The following is a 20,359-nucleotide window of genomic DNA, read 5'->3' on the forward strand; positions in this document are numbered from 1 at the left end:
AAGCATTTACAGCTGTGTAATATATATTATTATTATTATTATTATTATTATTATTATTATTATTATTATTATTATTATTGTTGTTATTATTATTATTATTATTATTATTATTGTGGGTGTTGTTGTTATTTTATTATTATTACAATTATCTATTACAATTATTATTTATTTATACATTCGAATTTTTAGTTTAGTTAGACAATAATGACTTAAAAAAGCCTTTTACGGTAAATGATGTTTATCTGAGGCCTTTACTTTGAAACGAAACCTAAAGACTTCCTGTTTCTTCCGGTCTGTGGAGGACTGCACCGCTACCGCTAGTTATGTGGCAGCCTGACACAACACAGCAAGTGCGCTGTTTTAGGTCGAAATAGCAATTGACAGAATGAGATAAGATGGATAATGTGACCCCGGACTCCTGTGCGGCTGAGGAGGATGAAGGCTCAGACTCGGAGGTTTTATGCTTGATGAGAGTCGGAACAAAATCCGACTGGCTTCGCTTGTTCGAAAACACAGAGGTGCAGTTTTGCTAATGTTAGCCAACTAGCCACATTCTATTTTATTCACAAGTTCAAGGCATATACAGATTTGCACATAAACTATATACACCTCACTTATGTTTCACAGGCCTTGTTTTCTTTTCACTTGTCGCTACTGACAAGTATGGTCTGATTTTACCGAGTTGAAGGGCTGCAGGGCCGACTGTGGTGTGTTTTTAACTGTTCAGATAACCGTTGGACGTGGTGTGGATGTTACCTACCAGCTGCTGTCTCCAAACTGTCCTCTGATGATCTCCAGGCTGCACTGTACTTTCAAGCAGGCAGAAGATGGCAGGTGGACGGTGACAGACAAGAAGGTGAACAAGTTTCTGAGCCAAACCCTGAACATAGCATCGTGTTTCACATTTTGCAGGCTTTACAGCATAGACAAAAGAGACCCAGAATCATGGAAGAGGGTATTTATACCTTATATATTATATTTTTCCATACAATGCCTTGTATTTTCAGGATATACCGAACTTTTAGGTTTACATACACTAGCAGAATCATGGTATGGTTTGCATCATTTTTGAGACATTTTATTACACAGTAGCAATCTAGTATAATCCTGAAAAGTTCAATGCAATAATAAGTTTAAATGTTCCGTCAATCAGATGTGGACATTGACATCTCTACTTTGTTTCTCAGAGTCTCAATGGGGTGTGGGTAAATGGAAACCGTATACCTGCTGATGAAGGCCATCCGCTCAGGCTTGGAGACTCAATACAGCTTGGAGTTCCTGTGCAGGGAACCAAAGTGGAGTTTGACTACATGCTTGTCCAGCGGCCACTCAAAGACATTAATCCCTACCTGGCAAAGAGACAGAAAGAGGGTGCTAAAGCGGCCCACGTACCCAAGAAATCCAAGAGGAAGTTGATGGCGGAGGAGGTTGAACCATCTACTTCAAAACCCAAACTGTACCGCTGCTCTTCTGCAGACAAATGCTTTGCAATGCCCTGCCCTCTGACTGCTCACAAACGCCAGCAGAGTCTTAGTCACATGCAGCCAGACAGAACAGGGCCCAGCAGACAAGTCCAAGAAGCAGAGCAACCCACAGATAACGACAGCACAGCTCCATGTGACCTGGACAACTTGCAAATGTAAGTCCCTTTCACTGATTTACTGCATCTTCAAATCAATTCACGTGTGTTATCTATTTTCATGAAGTGCTGCCACCCTGCAGATGTCTCTGACATGGTAGAAGAGGACTGACTTAAATGACACGGTCAAAACTGCATAAATATTCAGCAAACCACCAGGCCGGTACAATCTGTCTCTAGTGGGTCGGGCTAAGTAGTGAAAACAAGGGGGTGTTCGAAGATATACTGTTACCTGTGAAACGGGTGCGCCGAAAACACCCTCATTAGCACTTGGTACATTTCTCCTGATAAAATTAATGCTACAAAAAGTCGACCAATCAGAATTTTGGTCGAGCCAGAACGTATCGATTAATAAATCGACCAGTCAACTCGGAGATTACAGCCCTAATTACCACAGACAATGCCTCAAACGTAAAACTGGCGGCTGAACTCAATGGCTCCACTTATCGTCACCGGTCTGCGCTCATCTCTAAAGCCAGACCATGTAAACAGACTAGGCTTGTGCAATATCATATCGTGTGCAATTAATCTTCAGAAAAACTGTCACCGATTAATATTTTCCACTTATCGATTATGGCGATTAGTGCATTTTTGTGTGCGACGTACTCTCACCGTCACCCGCAAGCGCGCACATGTGAGCCCACGATAACAATAATGGCGGAGGGCAGTGGTATTCAGTTAAACATAAGTTCAACGTCTGTCACCATAAGCCGGAGCACGAAGACAGCCGAAGAAAGCGCGACGAGGCCGCAACGCCGGCTACAGCTGTAGGATATAGTGCTGCGCATACGTTCAGCGTTGGTTGTCGCCATAGTAACTGGATTTTTGCTCGTATCAAATGAATGAACTCCAAACTTTATTTACGGACTCCTGAGCAAGATAGGAAACATTACAACAGCAAAGTCTCCTCCAGCAGATATTGGAAAGAATTCCACTCAGCCGAGAATCCGCGGTACGTTTATTCATTGTGCTGCTTACGACCAAACTAAGCGCTGGAAGAACGTAATGCAGGTTGATTTGCACACACATACATTTAAATGTGGATGTCCGGTTTGTTTGTTTGTTTGTTTTTTCTGCTGCTGTTCTACAGTATGAGTGAAAACATGCACTAGTGTGGGACATATTCCAGCCACAGGTTCATTTGCACAGACACATTTTTTAACTTGAAATAATCATTGATGTGACTTTTCTGAACTTATTTGTCCTGTTTAATGTTAATGTTGATATGCACTGCTCTGTGACCTTAAGATAAGAACATTTGAAGGACAAAGTTACTTTAAATGTTTGCTTCATTATTATTTTGAAGCAGTTTGTGCCTGTTATCAATACATATTTCAAACATGGCTGGTTTGTGCCTAATCACTACTTACCAGCTTAACCTGTTAGAATGAAGGGGTTAACTTGACTGATGATTTGTCAGTATCATTTTAGAACAATGTGGCAGTTTAGAGTCAAAAACATGTCAGTGCAGTTGTCATCAATTAATCGTCAAATTAATCATTATGGGCTAAATGCCACAATTAATCGTGATTAATTTTTTTGCCAATATCGCCCAACCCTAAAACAGGCTGGTGTTTCTTGCTCGAAACATTTAACAGGTTTTATGAGGAAGATTGCAGGGAGATTTTTTTACAATTTATTTGTGTCACTTAAGCTGTAATTAAACATTAGTCGATGTGTGAAAAAGAAAAACCTGTTTCAAGTTTAATAAAAGCCAATTTTCAAATCCATGAATAATCGTGATTTCAATTTGAATCATAATAATCACGATTATGATTTTTGCCATAATAAAGCAGCCCTACACTGTCATAACACAATTTCCTCATTGTAGGACAGATAAAGGTTTTCTTCATTTTCATCCTGATTGATAAATCATTTGAAGGTACTCATTAATTAGCTTTATGTTTATATGCCTTATGCGATTTGTTTTCATTGTCTACAGGTACAGCCAGAACATTTTGCTTCTTAGGGAGCAGGTGGATGACACCCAGCGGAAAGTGAACTGTTTGGAGGGAGAACAACGACAGGGTGACTCTGTCAGGGAGGAGCAGGTCAGGGAGCTGCAGGGTCAGTTAGAGACACTCAGAGTGAAAATGCACAGAATGGAGACATTAGAGAAGTCCTTCAGTGAATCTAAGAAGCAGCTAGAGGTGAGTTTTTGTTACATATGTTACTCAGAAAATAATGGATTTTACGTTGACTCAGCCCTACAGAGATGGTGGTTTACACTAGTGGATATAAAACTCATCTGCATGACCAAACCAACTCTCTAAGAGTTAGAAATTACATTCTAATAAAAGTCTACCTTTTTATGTATTCAGGAACAGAAAACACAGCAGCAAGAGGAGCTTTTGAAAAAACAGCTGGCCGGTGCCTTGCAAGAGGTAAGAATTTATTGCGAAATAAACAAAAGCAATCTGACACATCCTAATTTTAGACATTAAGAATTCATCTATCAAATATTTAGAGAGGTCATAATTGCATAATATCCACAGCAAAAAAAGGTTCTAGACGAACTCGCCCTCTCTCGACAAGGCTTTGAGGAGATCCTCTTGGCCAAAAACAAAGAGCTGGAAGTAACAAAGGTAAAGTCACAATTATTTCATTTTTGAACATATGTTTGTCTGCTGTTATTCATCACGTCTGAGACTTTATTCTGTCTATTTTTGCAGGAGGAGAAAGAAAAAGCCAGAGCCCAAAAAGAGGAAGTTGTCACTCAAGTGACTGAAGTCCTGGAGAACGAACTTCAGTGTATCATCTGCTCAGAACTCTTCATCGAGGTCTGTTTAATAGTCAGATAACATTTTATCTTTTAGGTGCTTCATGGATCATCACACATAGAGAGCACCTCTAAAACAGAACGTCTGTATCATGTGTGTATCCTCTGCAGGCTGTCATCCTGAACTGCGCTCACAGCTTCTGCTGTCACTGCATCAAGCAGTGGCGGAAAAAGAAAGATGAGTGCCCCATCTGCCGACAGGCCATCCAGTCCCAGACTCGCTGTCTGGCGCTGGACAACTGCATCGACCGCATGGTGGAAAATCTCAGCCTGGAAATGAAGGAGAGGAGAGAGACACTCATCACTGAGAGGAAAGGTGAGAGGTGCGTTATCCATCCATACTGTTAAGTCCAATCACTTGAATGCATGTATGTACTGGCAGTGTACATACAGTGTAATGGTTGTGTGCAATGCCATATCTATCATATCAAATGAGTGGAGAGCCTTGAGCAGTAACCACCCTTGAGCAAAGTGCTGGAATCTCTGTCAGCATGGTGGGGCTGCTCAGACATTTTTTAGCAGTAACATAAATGTAAATGTAATCATGGTCACTGCTCCTGTCAAGATTTCGAGATCTGCCTAAAGACTTGTGTGGGAGGTCAGTAAAATGGAGCAGAGTGAATGTTCTAAACACAAGATGGCAGCACAGTGAGGCCTTTTTATCTGGCTCTCAATATTATGTTTTAGAAAAGATATCAGGTAAATAATCAGAGGTTAAAATAATGTGCCACTCTACTTAATGAGAAGTGTGAAAAAAACTCATCCTCTTCATGTAGGCTTTAAAGTAAGTCTTCAAGTTATTTCAGACTTGATCCAACAGTGAGTCCAGTAGTACTGTATAACACAGCCCTTATTTTGGCTGATTCATGGGTGTTGTTGGTTTGTGCTTTCATGGGATGAGAAAGCTATAGAATAGCGCCTGTCTCATCCTTTACGATCATGGGAGGACTTGAAAGTGGGTCAGAGGGATGGTGCCGCCTCTTCAAATGTTCCTCTTTCTGTGTTTTCCAGCAGCTGACTCTACAGAGGTGATGGTGATCCATGATGACGACAGTAGCAGAAGCAGCGAAAGCAGCAGTAGTAGCTTGGCGTCTATACTTAGCCTCCTCAGTTCTGGGGTCTCTTTGGACACAGACGGTAGCATTCGGTCGAACTCCAGCTCTCCCTTTACTGAAGACAGTTCTGATGAGCTGGATGATTGATCCCCGGTCCCCTGTGGGCTGCAATGTGAAATGGACTGTCGTGGTCTTGAGGTTTACATTTCCCCTGGGACCTTTGGGATGTTGTACGTAACATTTTGTTCTGTCCATGAATCCAGTTACCAGATTCAGCTGAGGTTTCTCTTTATTTTTGTAAAATGACCAGTTGTAGTTTTGTCTTTATTTTCAACAAGAGGAATAAAGTTTCTTCCTAAACATTTCACAGTCCTACCTGCACAATATGATGTGACTGAATCTTAGTTCACCAACCATTCTACTGATCTGTTTCAGACCGTTAAAGTGTCTTCTGATAATGCTGGCTGTTTTTTTTAATTGATATATACCTGCAAAAGAGGAGCAGAAGTGTAGGCAGTTAACAAGTCTGCCTTCAATTAGAGGGCAGATTTTGTTTATAGCCATGCTCTCTTTGTGCCTGTGTAGATGGCAGTTTGTCCACCATTTTATTTGTCTTTAGAGCCCTGTGAAGTGAATTTACTGCTGACAATCTGCTGTGATGTCACTTACAGCAGCATGTATGAAGCTAAATATCTAAAAAAGTGCGTCAGACAGGCAGTCTCTTGGCAAGAAAATGGCAAGCTGTGACAACCTCTCCCTCACTTAGTGGTTGATCATGTATGATTTGGTATCTTAATGCAATATAACTGATGCTGGATGCTGATGTTACAAAGAAAAATATCATACATGGAGCTCTGTAGGGCACAGACTTAAGAATTCGAGATCTTTTGCTTCTTTTAATCCCTTCTAGGCTTTGATTTATTTTCTAACTTGTGCACAGCTGTTAGTGAGTACTTTGGGAAGCAAGTAGAGTAAATCATTGATGCTCCCAGAGCATCTTTGTCTCCAATTAATGGCAGTGACTAAAATCAGTCCACTTTGATTATGCACCACCAGAGAGAGAGTCACAACAAGTACACAGTTTCTCAAATCCAAGACATTCAAGCTCAGTTCGTTACTGCTGTTGCCTCCTTGGTGTAAGTGACTGTTTGCTTCCCTCTCAACTTTTCTATCAGTGTCTGCACTGTCACCCACTGAGTCACCTGTGATTCGCCTTGCCTGGCACCCAGGCTGAAAAGCTGCTGCAGGAAAGGAAGAGAATTAACCACTCCCACTCCAGATTTAACTTCGTCTACTGCCTCAGATAAACACTTCAATTCTCAAAAAGGTGTCAAAAATGTATTAGGTTTAACGATCAGCAACTGTTTCACATGTTATTCTTTTTAGTTGCATGTAAAAATATAAAGTGTTTTGATTGGTCTATTTACATACCTGTGAATAGTATAGCTGTTATTTTAAAATAGAAAGGCTTGTGATCCTCAGTAACTTCGTAATATTACACATTCAAATCTGTGCCTGCTGCAGGAGTGGGCTTCACATTCCAAAATAGATTTTCATCCTGAAAGGAAACTCTTCATCTATAAGTCTTTTTTATCTTTTAGTAATTACACACATGCAAGGTTGCCTGGCAACTAATGCAACAGCTCCTTAGGCGCTGAAAGAAAATGGAAGTGTGATGGCACCGGCTGCAGTGGTGAGACAGGAGCTGATGCACAGTGACCTCATGCTGAAGACAGGCGGCGTTCATGCTGCACTTTTGTGTTAACCTACCCAGGCTTGTGTTGGGAGCCTAACTGTACTATAAATTTGTGGTAAACACTTGGGCTCACCAGTTAATAGTGCATTTACAGCTTACAGCAATAAATGTATTTTTTATATTCAGAAAGTGCACTTGTAAGTATTGCCATGATAAATATTCCACTTTTTCCTTTAGTCTGCTCTAAATAATGTTTGACAGCTGAATCATGCTGCCTCATGAACACACACACGCCAAGCTGATCAGTGAACCTGTACAGTAAAGCTGATGTGATGTAGGAACCCTCCCCTCCAATGCTCTGATGCATCCCACAGCAACTTTACCCAGAGTGCAAAGAGACAGCAGCTCACACAGTGAGTTTCCCTCTTGTGCTGTGGATGGCTGATGTCACAGCAGTCCATTAAAAGCGGAGTACAAGAAGAGCGTGTGTCTGTCAGGCCATATTACATGAGGACGGCAGTGATGGAGTGCCTCGGGGATACAGTTGGAGCCTCTCATTTCTCCGTACGGCTCCACATGCGACTCTTGGAGCCACCTCATGATGCCAGTAGCAGCCATCTCTGTCTCTCTCCGTCTTCCCGTGGCACACACTCACTGCCCATAAGGGGAACAGAGTTAGTTTTGCTGCATCATGTGTGATCATGGGAACATGTTATACAAGTTATTGCATAAGTGAGGAGAGCTAAAAAACATTAGACAAGTCACTGATTGGCTGCTAGAAAGGAAAATGAATATGCAGCTTCAAAAAATGAACCATCTTTGTGTTCGTGGGCAAACGTAATTTAATTTTATTACCTCTCCATTTTAAATGCCTTGGCTTTAAATTCTGTTCAGATACATTTGTCTCTGAGGAGGTATTCACTGGTTTCTCCCCTCCTACACCAGCCTGCTGTGCACCTGCTCCATGTTGTTGTTTGTAGTATAGCTGGATTCATTCCAGTATGCTGTTTATCCAAAAGGCCCATGGTCCATCTGGCTGCCTTGTAGAATTTGAATTTGTTTCACAGCATGATCAAGCTCCCACACACCACCTAATGCAAACCTAAAACACAAGGGCTCACGCCATTGTTCTTAACAGCTTTAATTTGCATAATCAATGCTGAAATATGTAGTTTTTCTCGAATTATATATGATAGATTATTAGAAATAATTGGTAAAATTAAAATACATTATTATTCCTGGCAGTGGTTTATGATTCTCCATGGCATTCAAGAAGGACAACAGTTGCATTTAAAGGAGTCGGAAATTCTGGTTCCATGCAATATATTATGCTGACTGCGTTATCAAATTTGTTAAAAATGTTTTGTTTTGTTATCCCTGTGTTATTTAAATCTGTAAACACACGAACTAACAAAGTTACTAGGAAAGTACAGCCCTTTTCTTCTCAAAATACACAACAACACCTTTTGCACTTCCAAAAGCTCAAATTTCCCTGAGACCCTTAACTACACACTGCGTTCGGTTGCTACGGAGACGTTTAAACCTACAGAGACCAGCACAGTTTGGGTATGTAGACATTTCAACGCTTGTTGGTATTTAACTTGATGATATAGACATATTAAATGCCTTCCTCTTACTACTTTAAGTACTTTTTTCAGTCAAATACGACAAAGCTGTAATAATAAGCTACCCGCAGTTAAACCAAGATTAGTTTATTGCTAACTACTTCAGAGAGGGTTCTAGCTAACCTCTAGCAATATAGTAAATTTTGTGAATTGAGCTGTCATTTAATTTATTAACAATATATTGTATTGTTTTTGTTTGTTTGTTTGTTTAAACAGAGGCATTAGCTAATGCTGCAGACTACAGTAAAATGAGGAGGATTATTGCTGAAGATTTTGACTGGTCCCTGGCTATAGTGCCTACATTGTCAGATATATGTCTGCACTGCATTGTGAAGAATTTTGAAGGTATGCTGCCGTTTATCTGTGTGTGTGTGTGTGTGTGTGTGTGTGTGTGTCGTAACTTATACTTCAACTGGAACTTGTATGACTGTTGCAGAACAGCCCATCTTTGAGGAACTTACATCCACAGAGAAAGACTTCCTCCAGGAGAAACTGTCCCTCTCAATTCCTCTGTCTGTAACAGCCAACCTGGTGAGTGACGGCAACTACTGGAAGCGGTGTTGTGAGCAGAGGTGGGACTTTTGTGAAGTCTCCAACTATGGTAACAGCTGGAAACGAATGTACTTTGAGAGGCACTTGGTGAACATTATTGAGCTCTTTATTCCAGCTGTAACAGACCCAAAGGCGGTCCTAAACATCATCCCACTTTGTAGGAACTATGTCAAAAAGCTGAACATCTCCCAGCTGCTGCCGCCTGTCCTTCCTCCACAACAGGAGGAAGAGGATGACTCAGACTTGGCCCTTAAAAACAAGGATGATGAACCAAGCATTGACCATTTTGACTTTAGCATCCTGCTTGACAAGCTGACAAACCTGGAAGAGCTGCGTTTGGTGTATAAAGTCAAACAATGTGGTATGAACTTTGAGTGGAATATGTTTGAAATGAGTGACCGTGACTGTGAGTCTCTCGCCAAGGCCCTGCAGTCCTGTAAGACTTTGAAGGTACGTAATGATTCCTCCTCCTGGTTTATGGCACACTACCTTTTTCAGCACTGCATCCTTGTACAGGGCTAAGACTTTGTGTCTGGAGCCTGCGGCTGTAACCCAAATAAGTCACTTTTTATCTCATTATTTCATTACTGCAAGTGACATATATTTGTTATTGTTTTATTATTATTATTATTTATGAAATTTATTCAAGTTTATGGAAGATCCTAGGAGCAACTATTTGATCAAATTCTTTTATGAAGTTAACACAGAGGGTTTAGCATTTCTGACTGATTAAGAATTCACTATATCCCTTTAAGTCATTAACTGATTATTCAGAGAATTGGTACCTTGCTCAGGTGAATCACCTAAGCACAACAATACTCTATTGATGGCCATACTTTATTTATAAAGTGTTATTTCTCACTTTTTCTGTGTTGCTGATTTGTAAGTGGCTTTACATCTGCACATGATCCCTTTCTTGCTAGTGATCCTAATGTACCTTATCTGCAGATTTTAAGCATCAAATCAAGCTACATTGATGATAAAAAGTGTCGCCTCTTGATGAAATACCTTTTGGACCACCCCTCCCTGAAGGAGCTTGACTTGTCTTACAATGAGATTGGAGACAGTGGTGCAAGAGGCATCTGCAATCTGCTGACCAGGAGCAAGCTGGAGATCCTTAACATGTGTGACAACAGAATTAGCTGCTCAGGAGCCAAAGCTATAGCTCATATGTTATCCAAGGAAGACTCCACACTTTTGTCTCTCAACCTGCGGCTGAATCGTGTGAGGGATGAGGGCGGTCAGGCTATAGGCGAGGCCTTGTTGAATAACAGGACCCTGCTTGATCTGCACCTGGGAGCCAATGTGATGACTGAGCATACTGCTTTTACCCTTTCTAAAGTGCTGCTGCACAATAAAACCCTGAAGACCATCAATCTCTCCTGCAACAAGTTGGGTGAGGTGAGTAACCTATAAACTGCATAATGGCCTGCATATGCACATTACACATACTTAGACTAGCACAGCAGGTTTATAGCATGAGATGTGTACCAGTAACACTGCAGTAAGACTGCTGACTTGAACTGTTACTGTTTAAGATCAGAAGGCTTTAAACATGGCATTTAAAGAATTCCATGAAGTCTTAAAAATCATATTTATTAACATTTAGAGAACCTGTGTAAAGCTGTTGTTTGAGTAAAATTTACCAGCTATAGCTCTGGCTCATTTTGAAACTCTGGATTATTGTTTACTTCCATAATGTACTACTCCCTGTGTGGGTGTAACTAAGCTGTCTTCAAGAATATCCAATTACTCATAGATATTAGTGGAAAACGTGCAGTAATATAAAGCTGTCTTCCCATAAAGGGGAAATCTAAATTTTTCCTTTACTCATGCGTTCCCCTCTTTAAGATTTCACTGTATAGTCTGTGTGACTGAAACCGACCGTGAAGGATCAAAAATCACCCACAAAGCAGAAATGCAGCACTATTGATGTCTCTGACCTTGGTCTACTCTTCATGAAAATAGAAATAGCTGTTTAAGACAAAAGACTGGTGACACAAGCAATAAGCAGCCCAGAGAGTGTGGACTATTTGAGATAGATTTATAGAGGGCTGTTTTCCCCCCTCAAGGTTATAAAGGGTGTGCACACCACCATGCATCAGTGCCACATGTGTTGTCTGCTTACTATCTGTGCTTGTGTGTCTTTGCACAGCTTGGAGTTCAAGCACTGAAGGAGGCAATGTCTGCCAACAAGAGTCTCATAGAGTGTGATATCAGCCTGACAGAAGAAGAAGAGGAGACTGCTTCCCTTATCAATCAGGTGGTTTGAACCAACCAGAGTTTAGAGCAAGAAAACATCAACACAGCATCTATTGTCACAAAATACCAAGAGACCACGTTTTATTGTGACCATTACAGTTTATTGAGCCTTTTTCCACTTTGATACACATATTTGGTATTTAGTCCTTAGTTATGTAACATCAAGGCAACGTTGTGGTGGTAATAGAATACATACAGAGTTGTGTTGCTTTATTTTAACCTATACCTACTGGATAATAGTGTAACTAGTTTGTTAGGTAGTGACAAAGTTGTTGTTTTCCCAGATTGCAGAAATGACTATTCAGCATCTAGAATCATTTGTAGAGAAGCTAATCTGCAGAATCATGTTGGACTATTTCAGCTTGAAACTTAAAAATCTGCAAAGAAATACTGATGTTATTTTGACCAATAGTTACCATCGGTGAATGCTTGACCTCCTGCTGATAAGAGGTGATCAGTCAAATCATATTAGTAAATAAAAATAGCTGCTTCTTATAGCATTGTACACTCTTCTGCTATTCGCAACAAAACAAACTCACCATTTCAAACCACACAGCCCTGCTCCACTTACCCCTAAGTGAGTGTGCGTGACACATTCAGCCAAGCATGATGTCCACATCGCCACTTGTCCTACACTTCCTATTTATTTACAGTACAAAGTCTTTCCTTCCTATCAATCTGCACATTTAAACATTAAAAGGTGAGTCCTAAAACATCCTGGAGTGAAAAAAAATCACACATCAGAACAACCTAAACTACTTAATACATATGATGAAGTGTTTGGGGATTTGACAAAAGCCTTTATTCTAACAGTTGTTTAGGGAGGAAGAAAGCTTCCTTATTAATTTCCAAAAGTTTAAATCGAGGCAACTGGAATCAAGGATTGTGTTGTGAAGACCTTTCACCAGATTTATCACCATTTTTTTGATACCCTGGATATTTTTTTGTTGCTGTTGTTACGTAAACATTGCACTGGTAAACACAAGTTTCTATCCTTATACATGACTATGTATGAATATCACAGTGAAGCCACTTAAGAGGCTTGTTGGCTAATTATGAATGTGATGCTTATGGCTGGACAATCACAGCCTTCCTACAAATCAGTCATTTAACCTATCAGTACATTTTAATGCTTTTATTTGTGAAGTCACAGACATGCAAACCCATTTCTCTGACCTCTGACTGGTATGAAACAAATGGCTGAAAATCACTAACAACCAGGAACCTGCCTGAAACCATGACTCGTCATTTATACAGTTCTGATTTTGTACAGTTAAACAAGTTACAAGTAAAGTTGTAGCTGTAGCTAGAATGTATCTGAACATAGAAATCCAAGTAACAAAGTAGTGATGCTGACCAGGTGGTAAGGTGTTGCTGCAGAATTGTTGAGCTGAATGCTGTCCTGAGTTAGGGTGGGGCTTGCATAGATGACCTTGTCAGACAAAGTGGAAACGATGTAAAACTGTGTTTTAACTGATTTAATTTTTTTTTCTCAAACCCATTGACTTTTTTTCAGCATATTATTTAATATTGCTTTGAAGTGAAGTCCACTGCTCCAAATTTTAAACCACACATGGGATGTAATGAATATGGCTGATTGATCATAAAGTGAAAAATCCCACTATTGTGATGTCATGACACAAAATGTCTGAGCAACCCTCCATGACAGAACATCCTTAGACTGCAGGGATGACAGGCAGGTGAGAAGCAAATATTGTCATCTTTATGCTTGGAAGTGTTCCTAAAAGACAATACAGCAATGTTATGCAGTAATAGAAGAAATAAAGCAAACTTTGATGCTATGTGTTTTCACAGGTCAGTCGGCTTAAACTTACAAATTTGCCTGATCTTGTTCAGCATTAATTATTATTGGCTTAGCTGTAAAATAAAATCCACTATTAGATAGAGGAGATAGAGGAAGATTTGAAAGTAATTCTGCCATTGTTGAATCTGGCACTATCAGTAGTGAATCCAATCCCATTTTCAGTGTCTGTGATGGCCAGCTCTGTGGCTGTCACCCTGATATGTATCAGCAGCAACAGCAGCAGCACAGGGCTGGCTACATGAGGCATGCACTATAGAGAAAATCTGTAAAACACTTGGGACACAAACAAAAAAATTGTTGAGATGATTTGTTGTGGTAGCATATATTGATCAGAAACAGTTGATGTTAGGCACTTAAATAAAGAGGTAGGCAGAATTACAATATTGCCAAATGTAAAATTAAAAACCATTTTCCTAGTGAGGTTTTGGCCATTCTACAAAATGTACAGTCTAAAGATGAGTTGATGATTCAGTTTTAAGTTCTCGTGTCATTTAGCCCTCCTGCACTAAATTATTCATGTTCCTCCTTTGCTATATTTGGCAAGCCAGGGAGTATAATGTCATTGCAGCCACACTGTACTGGATACTTGATCTATGCCAGACATTCAGTTGAATTTGTTAACTTTGTTTTAATGTTTTTTAAATGTTTTACATACAGATGATTAGATTTTATTTTTTTTTTTGACTTTGGCATTTTCACATGACTCTTGTGATGCGTGTCTCTCTGGATTTCTCAGTACTGCATTTCTCATTCAGGCATCCATTAAATGCCATATCCCCTGCATTTCTAGGAAGTGTTACTCATGTCCTGTAAAAAATGACATTTACAGAAGGATGTGGTTGTTCTGTGGTTATTTTTATAGGGCTGTATATGTGTATATGTGTATATTTGGCAGTTTGGTCCTTTAAAGCCACATTGTATTTTAAACAACAGTCTCGTCCAGTCCAGTATCTGTAGAAATGATCCTTGTAGGTGGCTCTTTTTACCTGTCTTGTAATAGCCCAGGGTAAAGAGGTTTGTCAGCCTCAGCTTAAGCCATTTTATCCTGACTCAGACAAGTGTTGCAGCTGTGGGTCATAGTGAAGTCTCTACACAGGAGCCGTTTCTATGTAGAGAGCGGTGGTCATGGTTGAGGCAGCCTTCATTGCGATGTACAATGAGCACTGGGAAGTACAGAGCGTCCTGATAAGGTGGAGGGTTCTCCTCACTGGTCTGCTGCTGTCCTGACAGACAGTGTGTGCTCTCTGTAGGGCAGGGCCGCTCGTTTAGGCTCCCGCTGCTCCTCCACAGACAGCTCCGCCTGGAGCCGTACAGCCGGCCCAATGAGAAGCGGCTTGCACTGAAGGGGATGCGGGGGCTCCCTGTGTTGCAGATGCTGAGGGCACTGCGAGAGAAGATGGAAGAGCTGCTGATAGCACGGTGGCAGCGTTCACAGTTCTGCCTGTAGCTGCCATAGCCTCCACATATGGAGTAGCTGTTGCAGCTCCCTGAGAGCTGGGCTAGGTCCATGAGAACAGCCTCGGAGTAGCTGGGCACCAGCTGCTGGTTGGAACGTATGTGCCACTCTAGCTCTGTGCTGTCGATTGTGTTGACTCGTGGGATGTGTCTGCAATACGGCCGCTCCTCAGATGGCGTTACTGGCACATAGTCAAAGCCAAACAGTTTCTCCACGTGGTAGTGTACACATGCAGTGCGGTACTCGATCAGAACCCGCAGTGGCCAGGAAAGGGTCAACGCAGCTGACACCCAGAAAGTGGAGTTGGAAGCATACCAGGGAAGGTGATTAGGATTGGAAAAGGCAATCATATACTCCTTAAAGTCTACATTCTTAAGGTGCATCCCCTCACGGGCCTCCATGTAATCATCCAGGCCCTCATTCTCTGTAAAGAACCTGGCCCGCTGGGTCAAGTACGAGTTTTCTGACTCCACATTGGCAAAGCTAAAGCACTTAGTGAACCTCAGCTTGGTGATGGGGAAGCCCTCTAGGCCTAGCAGTTGCTTTGAGATGTCCTTAACTCCACAGTTCCCATAGTCAAACTCTGCCTCAGCTACATGAGTGTTCACTCTCTCATGGTAGACCTGTGTAGTGGTGTAGGCATCTCCATTACGGTAACGTGTCACCTGACGTGTCCTCCTGACATAATGGTAACTGATGGCCTTCCACCAGATACAGGGTGTAGCCTGCTGCATTCGCTGTATGCGGTCCGCCACATTCTCCACATCCACCTTGAACTGCAGCTCGTTCCTGGTGTAGCAGTGCCAGCACTCCACCAGGTACACCACATAGAGCATGACCAGGAAGGAAAGGGGGATGTAGATGTAGCCATTGGAGCAGGGACTGTCATGGTGCAACATAGATGTTCCTTTATGCGCACTGTCAAAGGAGAGGCGCGTGACCTTGGTCATCCGGCACCAGACCATCACCCCAACACAGCCGTACATCAGCAGGGACAGCAGCAGGCATTTCCAGTGGGTTTCCTGGCACAAGGACTTAGTCAAAGACTGTTTCTGAGGCTGCTGCTACAAAAAAGATGAGAAACCGCAACAGATCAGCATTAGTACCTCAGAATATATGAGAAACATTGAAAAAGAATGCTCAAAAAGCAAGAATACATTGATGAACATGACCCAAATTACTGGTAGGCATATGTTAAAAAGCAGTGGCTCATGCATATAAAATATTCAAAGAAATATTCTCTGTTGTAAGTGCTTTTGCATAGTTTATGCATGAGCCATGAGGCAATTGCTCCAGTCCTGTTCTATGTGTGTTATAACCACAAAAATCACCCTCTATTATTATCAGAATTTGGGATATGAATGTTTAAATTGTGTTCTTGTTAAAGAGCTGTGTTCCCATCTATTTAACTAATGTGGTGTCCAGACCCACTGTGTTCATATGAATGAGTCCTGATACTTAAAAGAACAAAATACCAGATAACCAGAGGAGGAAAGCCCCTACATTTAATGCCAAGCCAGGCAGTAAAAAGCAATTTGTCCCTGGCATCATAAAGCTGGAGCCATCCTTTATCACCTCGGGGCACAGTGAATCCCAGTGGCTGCATTAACAGCTTGAGAGCCAGTCACGCCCTGTAGGAACAAAGCCTCACCAACCTGGCAGAGATTCAAAAGCCTCAGGCAGGATAGATTACAAGAAAATTTAAAAATTGCATCCCAGACATTGCACTAAGACAGAGTCTGCACTGTGTGTGGACAGCAGACACTTGACTGTGCTGTAAATGTGACAGTTATCATCTAAGTCCATAGGTCTACTCCAACCACAACAGTCACACCAGCAGCATCACTGCTTTGATGTATTAAACTCAGCATGACATGTGCTCTTCAAGTGACAAGCCAACATAAATAATAAATGTCCTTTCTCCATAATTATCTTCCCCCACCTTGGTCCCTGCCAACCCAAGGCTATACTCCAAGGGATTGACATTGAAATTCCCTATTGAGACACTGCAGGAGGAGTATTTACTTATCAACATCCTATACATGCTCCACAATAAATATAACATGAAACATTTTGTGGCTCATGTTGCATTTTACAGGTTCTGTTTAAAAAGCACAAATATAATGATGTGCAGCATTCTGTAGTTGATTCAAAAATGATGCAAAACACAATATAATACAATACAAATGTAGTGATTAGAAATGCATGGTGTGATGAAAGAAACAATAAACACTTAGAGTTTCTATTCTATCACGACAATAAATAAAAACACTGTCTGAGATTATACCACAGCTGTTCATTCAGCCTGTGAATAGCAGAAAGAAAGGAGGAGACTCACCACCATGATCTCTGATGTTGACATTTCTAATACTTTAGATAAAGAAGTTACTCTGGCCTACGAGAAATACCTCATATGCTTGTCATAGCAGTCTCACTGAGAAAACACCTGCAGTGGTTGACTTTTTAAAGTGAATAATTCTTTACTAGGGCTGTCTGCCCTCCTGCCGTGCATGTAAAATGTCCCAGGATGGGAGTTGTCACCATCATAGCAAAAACGCATGTTGCAGATGAAGAAAGTTGATGTCTTTGATGCTAAAGTGTTCAAGTGGGTGGATAGTAGTTATATTACTCCATAGGCCAGGAGATCCTGTACAGGAGAAAGTGTGTTAAAACAACACCCAGGATCCCTGTGTCAGAAATCAGACCCTTCTGCAACATAAAATAAGATGAAAAGCAAACTTTTTTATACAACAAGCATCTCCACCATTTTCCTGGCTGCCCTGACTTGCAGATTTTTCCTGCCTTGCAGATTTTTCCTGCAGCTATCCACACAACCACTAGAGTGTGTACTTGGGTTAAAAAAATGCAGTGTGATTTTGCATGTCTGCAAAAAATCATAACCTTCGTAAATTTGCTTAGGAAAGTTTAAAATCCTTCAATGAGATGACTGTGGTTTCTTTAACTTCTCTCTTGACATAACAGGACCTTATATAAAAGTCCTCTTGTGTAATAGATTGACCAGTGACTTAACCAACATGCGTGTTTGTAGCTCTAAACATTATCAGCAAGTATTTCACTTTTAAGGAAGCTGAAAGACTGTTTGTTTATTAAGACAATTAATTATTGTTTTATTGTATTATTAACCACACTGGCTCATTCCCAGAAAAACCCACAAACGGGGAAACTCATGTTGACATGGGGGGTCCGCAGTAATAGCCTGATTATGAAATATGTCATTCCAATTAAGACTTTCACTTAATGAATTTTCTGCCAGAAAGCAGACGATCAAACTGTGCTTACCACTTCCCTGGGGCTGTCCGACTCCTCTTCCTCGGGGACGGTGGTGGTGCTGCTTTCACTGGCGGTTGCAGCCGATGCTGGGGACATGGTGTTGATAACGGTGCAAAAACCGGTGCATGGATCTCCTGGCGGGATGGGGGGTTTCCAAAGCAGGGGGAGACAAAAACACAAAGAGAATCCTTCTGCGCATCATCCGGAGGAAATCAGTCCCGCAGGAGCCCAAACATAGGCGCTGAAAAGACGCATCCTCCAGCCGCTTTCAGGTGGGCAGACCTCGCTGGGTATAGCCTACGGGAATCCGGTCATTGTGCCTCCGAACTTGCGCAAAATAGGTTGATACCACTCCCACGATGCAACGACTGAGATGATGAGGACTGTTGCGAGGGATGCAGTGTTAATAGATGGCAAAAGACGGCAGGCAGCTCCTCTCCCTGCAGACAGTAGTACCCATGGCAGCCAGTGAAGGGGTGGGAGGCAGGACAAAGACGACAGACAGCGGCACGTGTGAGCAGCAAGTCCGACAGCACAATGTAAATAACACACACACACACACACACACACACACACACACACACACTTACGTCTTCGCGTAAATCACAGCAGCGCAGGTAGGCGAGACTGCACAGGGGAACCACCCCCTGTTTCCCAGCAGCTGCGCGACTTTATCTGTGGCCCAGGCCCAGGCCACCCCTTTAAAGAAAAGTCGTATTTTATAGATAAAACATCATCTTCACCTTAACAGCAAACTGACTAATTGAGACAGAAAACAAGAAAAAACTCTGATAAAAATGATTTTAATGTAAATCAGTGTATGTTGTGTTTGATTTGAAAAGATCTTTATTATTCCAGTGTTTGTTGTGTTTTATAAAAAAAATCCTGCTGCTTGAGATTTAATATATAAAATGTTTCTCATGTTTTATATGATCTTAAATCTCAAGTCTTGGCCAGGATTACACAGCAGCAGCATTTCAACTCAAACATAAGTTAATTACACTATTTAAGATCTAAGTAAAGCTGTGACTCCTCAAAAGACTTAAGGTAAAAATAAAAAGTTTGTTATTTGTTATTTTTTTAAATTTTTTTTGTTAACAAGATGTGACGTTTTTGAAAAACAAAACACTGATTGACTTCTTCAAACACAACTGAGTTCCTGGGATAAACACGGGTGTGTTTATGGGATTTTATTTATTATTTTAAAAGAAATGGCATTGCTCCATTTAAATGTGAAATACCATGAAAAAAAAGATTGTATGAAAAAGAATACTTTTCATTCCTCACTTTTTGCACAGTGTTATTTACACAAGAACCATTTTCCTTACAATTCTGGCACACATGCCTGTGTTTATCATAGCTCACAATGTGGACATTGGACTGGACTGTTGGCATAAAGTTGAATAAGTAAACATAACAGTACATGACATGAAAACAGATGGCAGCTCTTGGCAGCGGTAAAGACTGCTCTCTAGCAGCCAGTATTGTTTTATAGACTGTATTTATGATGAATCTGGCCCCTTAACAGCAGAGCAGCAGCAGCAGCAGCAGCAGCTGTGGAGCCCTCTAAAGGCCAAAACCACAACAAGCATTGTAAAGAAAGAGAAAGAAATAAGACCTTGATAGCTCGGACATTACTAGTTAGAATTCTGCTTACATTACTCTTTCCTGCCCTTGACCTAAAACAGAGGATATGGGCAACGGTGAGAATGTATTTAAAAATAAATTAATATTTTCATCAATTCCAGACAAATATGGAAAACACTTGGAGTTATGTAAAAGTGGAGCGTGAGACTGTAGCTTCCATAGCACATAATGCGGCATTAATGAAGCCTCTGAGTCACTGTCTAATAATAGAACAGGTAGATTCAGACTAACGTAGTTCAGGTTTCGCAGTGGCTTAGAAAAAGGCCTAAAGTACCATGAATTATTACGCGTTTGTTTTCTTCCTGGTACCAACGACAAGTGAAAACTGTGAGGAAAGAAAGTTCCTGTGTGAGCTTCAAAATAAAAGTCATGTGTTGACCATGTGTTGCTGAACAATTCAGTGTAAATTGAAGTTGAATCATAAGTTGCAAAATTGAGCTCTTGAACACTCTACTTGACTTACTTACTCGTGACTTAACAAAAGCAAATGGTAATTATTAACCATCACACATGAAGAGGGTTACTGTGAATA

At 41.0% G+C, this 20,359-nt stretch overlaps 3 protein-coding genes across 7 annotated transcripts; 2 read left to right on the plus strand and 1 right to left on the minus strand.

Annotated features, from left to right (window-relative positions):
• The first annotated feature begins 268 nt into the window (after window positions 1-268).
• On the plus strand, window positions 269-5,845 carry rnf8 (ring finger protein 8, E3 ubiquitin protein ligase). 5 transcript variants are annotated; one of them, XM_028397552.1, is made up of 9 exons: window positions 269-518; window positions 728-856; window positions 1,188-1,639; window positions 3,582-3,789; window positions 3,961-4,023; window positions 4,135-4,224; window positions 4,312-4,419; window positions 4,530-4,734; window positions 5,430-5,845. In XM_028397552.1, exons 1-9 carry the CDS (start codon window positions 396-398, stop codon window positions 5,618-5,620), a joined length of 1,569 nt encoding a protein of 522 aa, XP_028253353.1. In that variant the 5' UTR covers window positions 269-395; the 3' UTR covers window positions 5,621-5,845. The 5 variants fall into 5 exon arrangements, with proteins under 5 accessions (XP_028253353.1, XP_028253354.1, XP_028253355.1 ...); XM_028397553.1 differs by having other exon boundaries at window positions 5,433-5,845; XM_028397554.1 differs by having other exon boundaries at window positions 3,582-3,690.
• Window positions 5,846-9,027: 3,182 nt separating this feature from the next.
• Window positions 9,028-11,618, plus strand: drc5 (dynein regulatory complex subunit 5). Its single transcript, XM_028397585.1, has 4 exons — window positions 9,028-9,139; window positions 9,231-9,796; window positions 10,295-10,747; window positions 11,502-11,618. The coding sequence occupies exons 1-4, from the start codon at window positions 9,043-9,045 to the stop codon at window positions 11,616-11,618; spliced, it is 1,233 nt and encodes a 410-aa protein (XP_028253386.1). The 5' UTR covers window positions 9,028-9,042.
• A 2,061-nt stretch (window positions 11,619-13,679) lies between these two features.
• On the minus strand, window positions 13,680-18,699 carry tmem151ba (transmembrane protein 151Ba). Its single transcript, XM_028397558.1, has 2 exons — window positions 18,190-18,699; window positions 13,680-15,953 (listed from the first exon to the last, which is right to left on the minus strand). The coding sequence occupies exons 1-2, from the start codon at window positions 18,274-18,276 to the stop codon at window positions 14,508-14,510; spliced, it is 1,533 nt and encodes a 510-aa protein (XP_028253359.1). The 5' UTR covers window positions 18,277-18,699; the 3' UTR covers window positions 13,680-14,507.
• Window positions 18,700-20,359: the final 1,660 nt, after the last annotated feature.

The sequence above is a fragment of the Parambassis ranga genome, chromosome 24 (assembly GCF_900634625.1).
Source record: "Parambassis ranga chromosome 24, fParRan2.1, whole genome shotgun sequence".
In the NCBI taxonomy this organism is placed as follows: Eukaryota; Metazoa; Chordata; class Actinopteri; family Ambassidae; genus Parambassis; species Parambassis ranga.

Coding starts and splice junctions, on each gene's coding strand:
- rnf8 (XM_028397552.1), top strand. CDS start 396: ATGGATAATGTGACCCCGGACTCCTGTGCGGCTGAGGAGGATGAAGGC. Junction 857..1,187: donor GGACGGTGACAGACAAGAAG/GTGAACAAGTTT, acceptor TTTGTTTCTCAG/AGTCTCAATGGGGTGTGGGT. Junction 1,640..3,581: donor GACCTGGACAACTTGCAAAT/GTAAGTCCCTTT, acceptor CATTGTCTACAG/GTACAGCCAGAACATTTTGC.
- drc5 (XM_028397585.1), top strand. CDS start 9,043: ATGAGGAGGATTATTGCTGAAGATTTTGACTGGTCCCTGGCTATAGTG. Junction 9,797..10,294: donor AGTCCTGTAAGACTTTGAAG/GTACGTAATGAT, acceptor CCTTATCTGCAG/ATTTTAAGCATCAAATCAAG. Junction 10,748..11,501: donor CCTGCAACAAGTTGGGTGAG/GTGAGTAACCTA, acceptor GTCTTTGCACAG/CTTGGAGTTCAAGCACTGAA.
- tmem151ba (XM_028397558.1), bottom strand. CDS start 18,276: ATGTCCCCAGCATCGGCTGCAACCGCCAGTGAAAGCAGCACCACCACC. Junction 15,954..18,189: donor CGGACAGCCCCAGGGAAGTG/GTAAGCACAGTT, acceptor TCTTTTTTGTAG/CAGCAGCCTCAGAAACAGTC.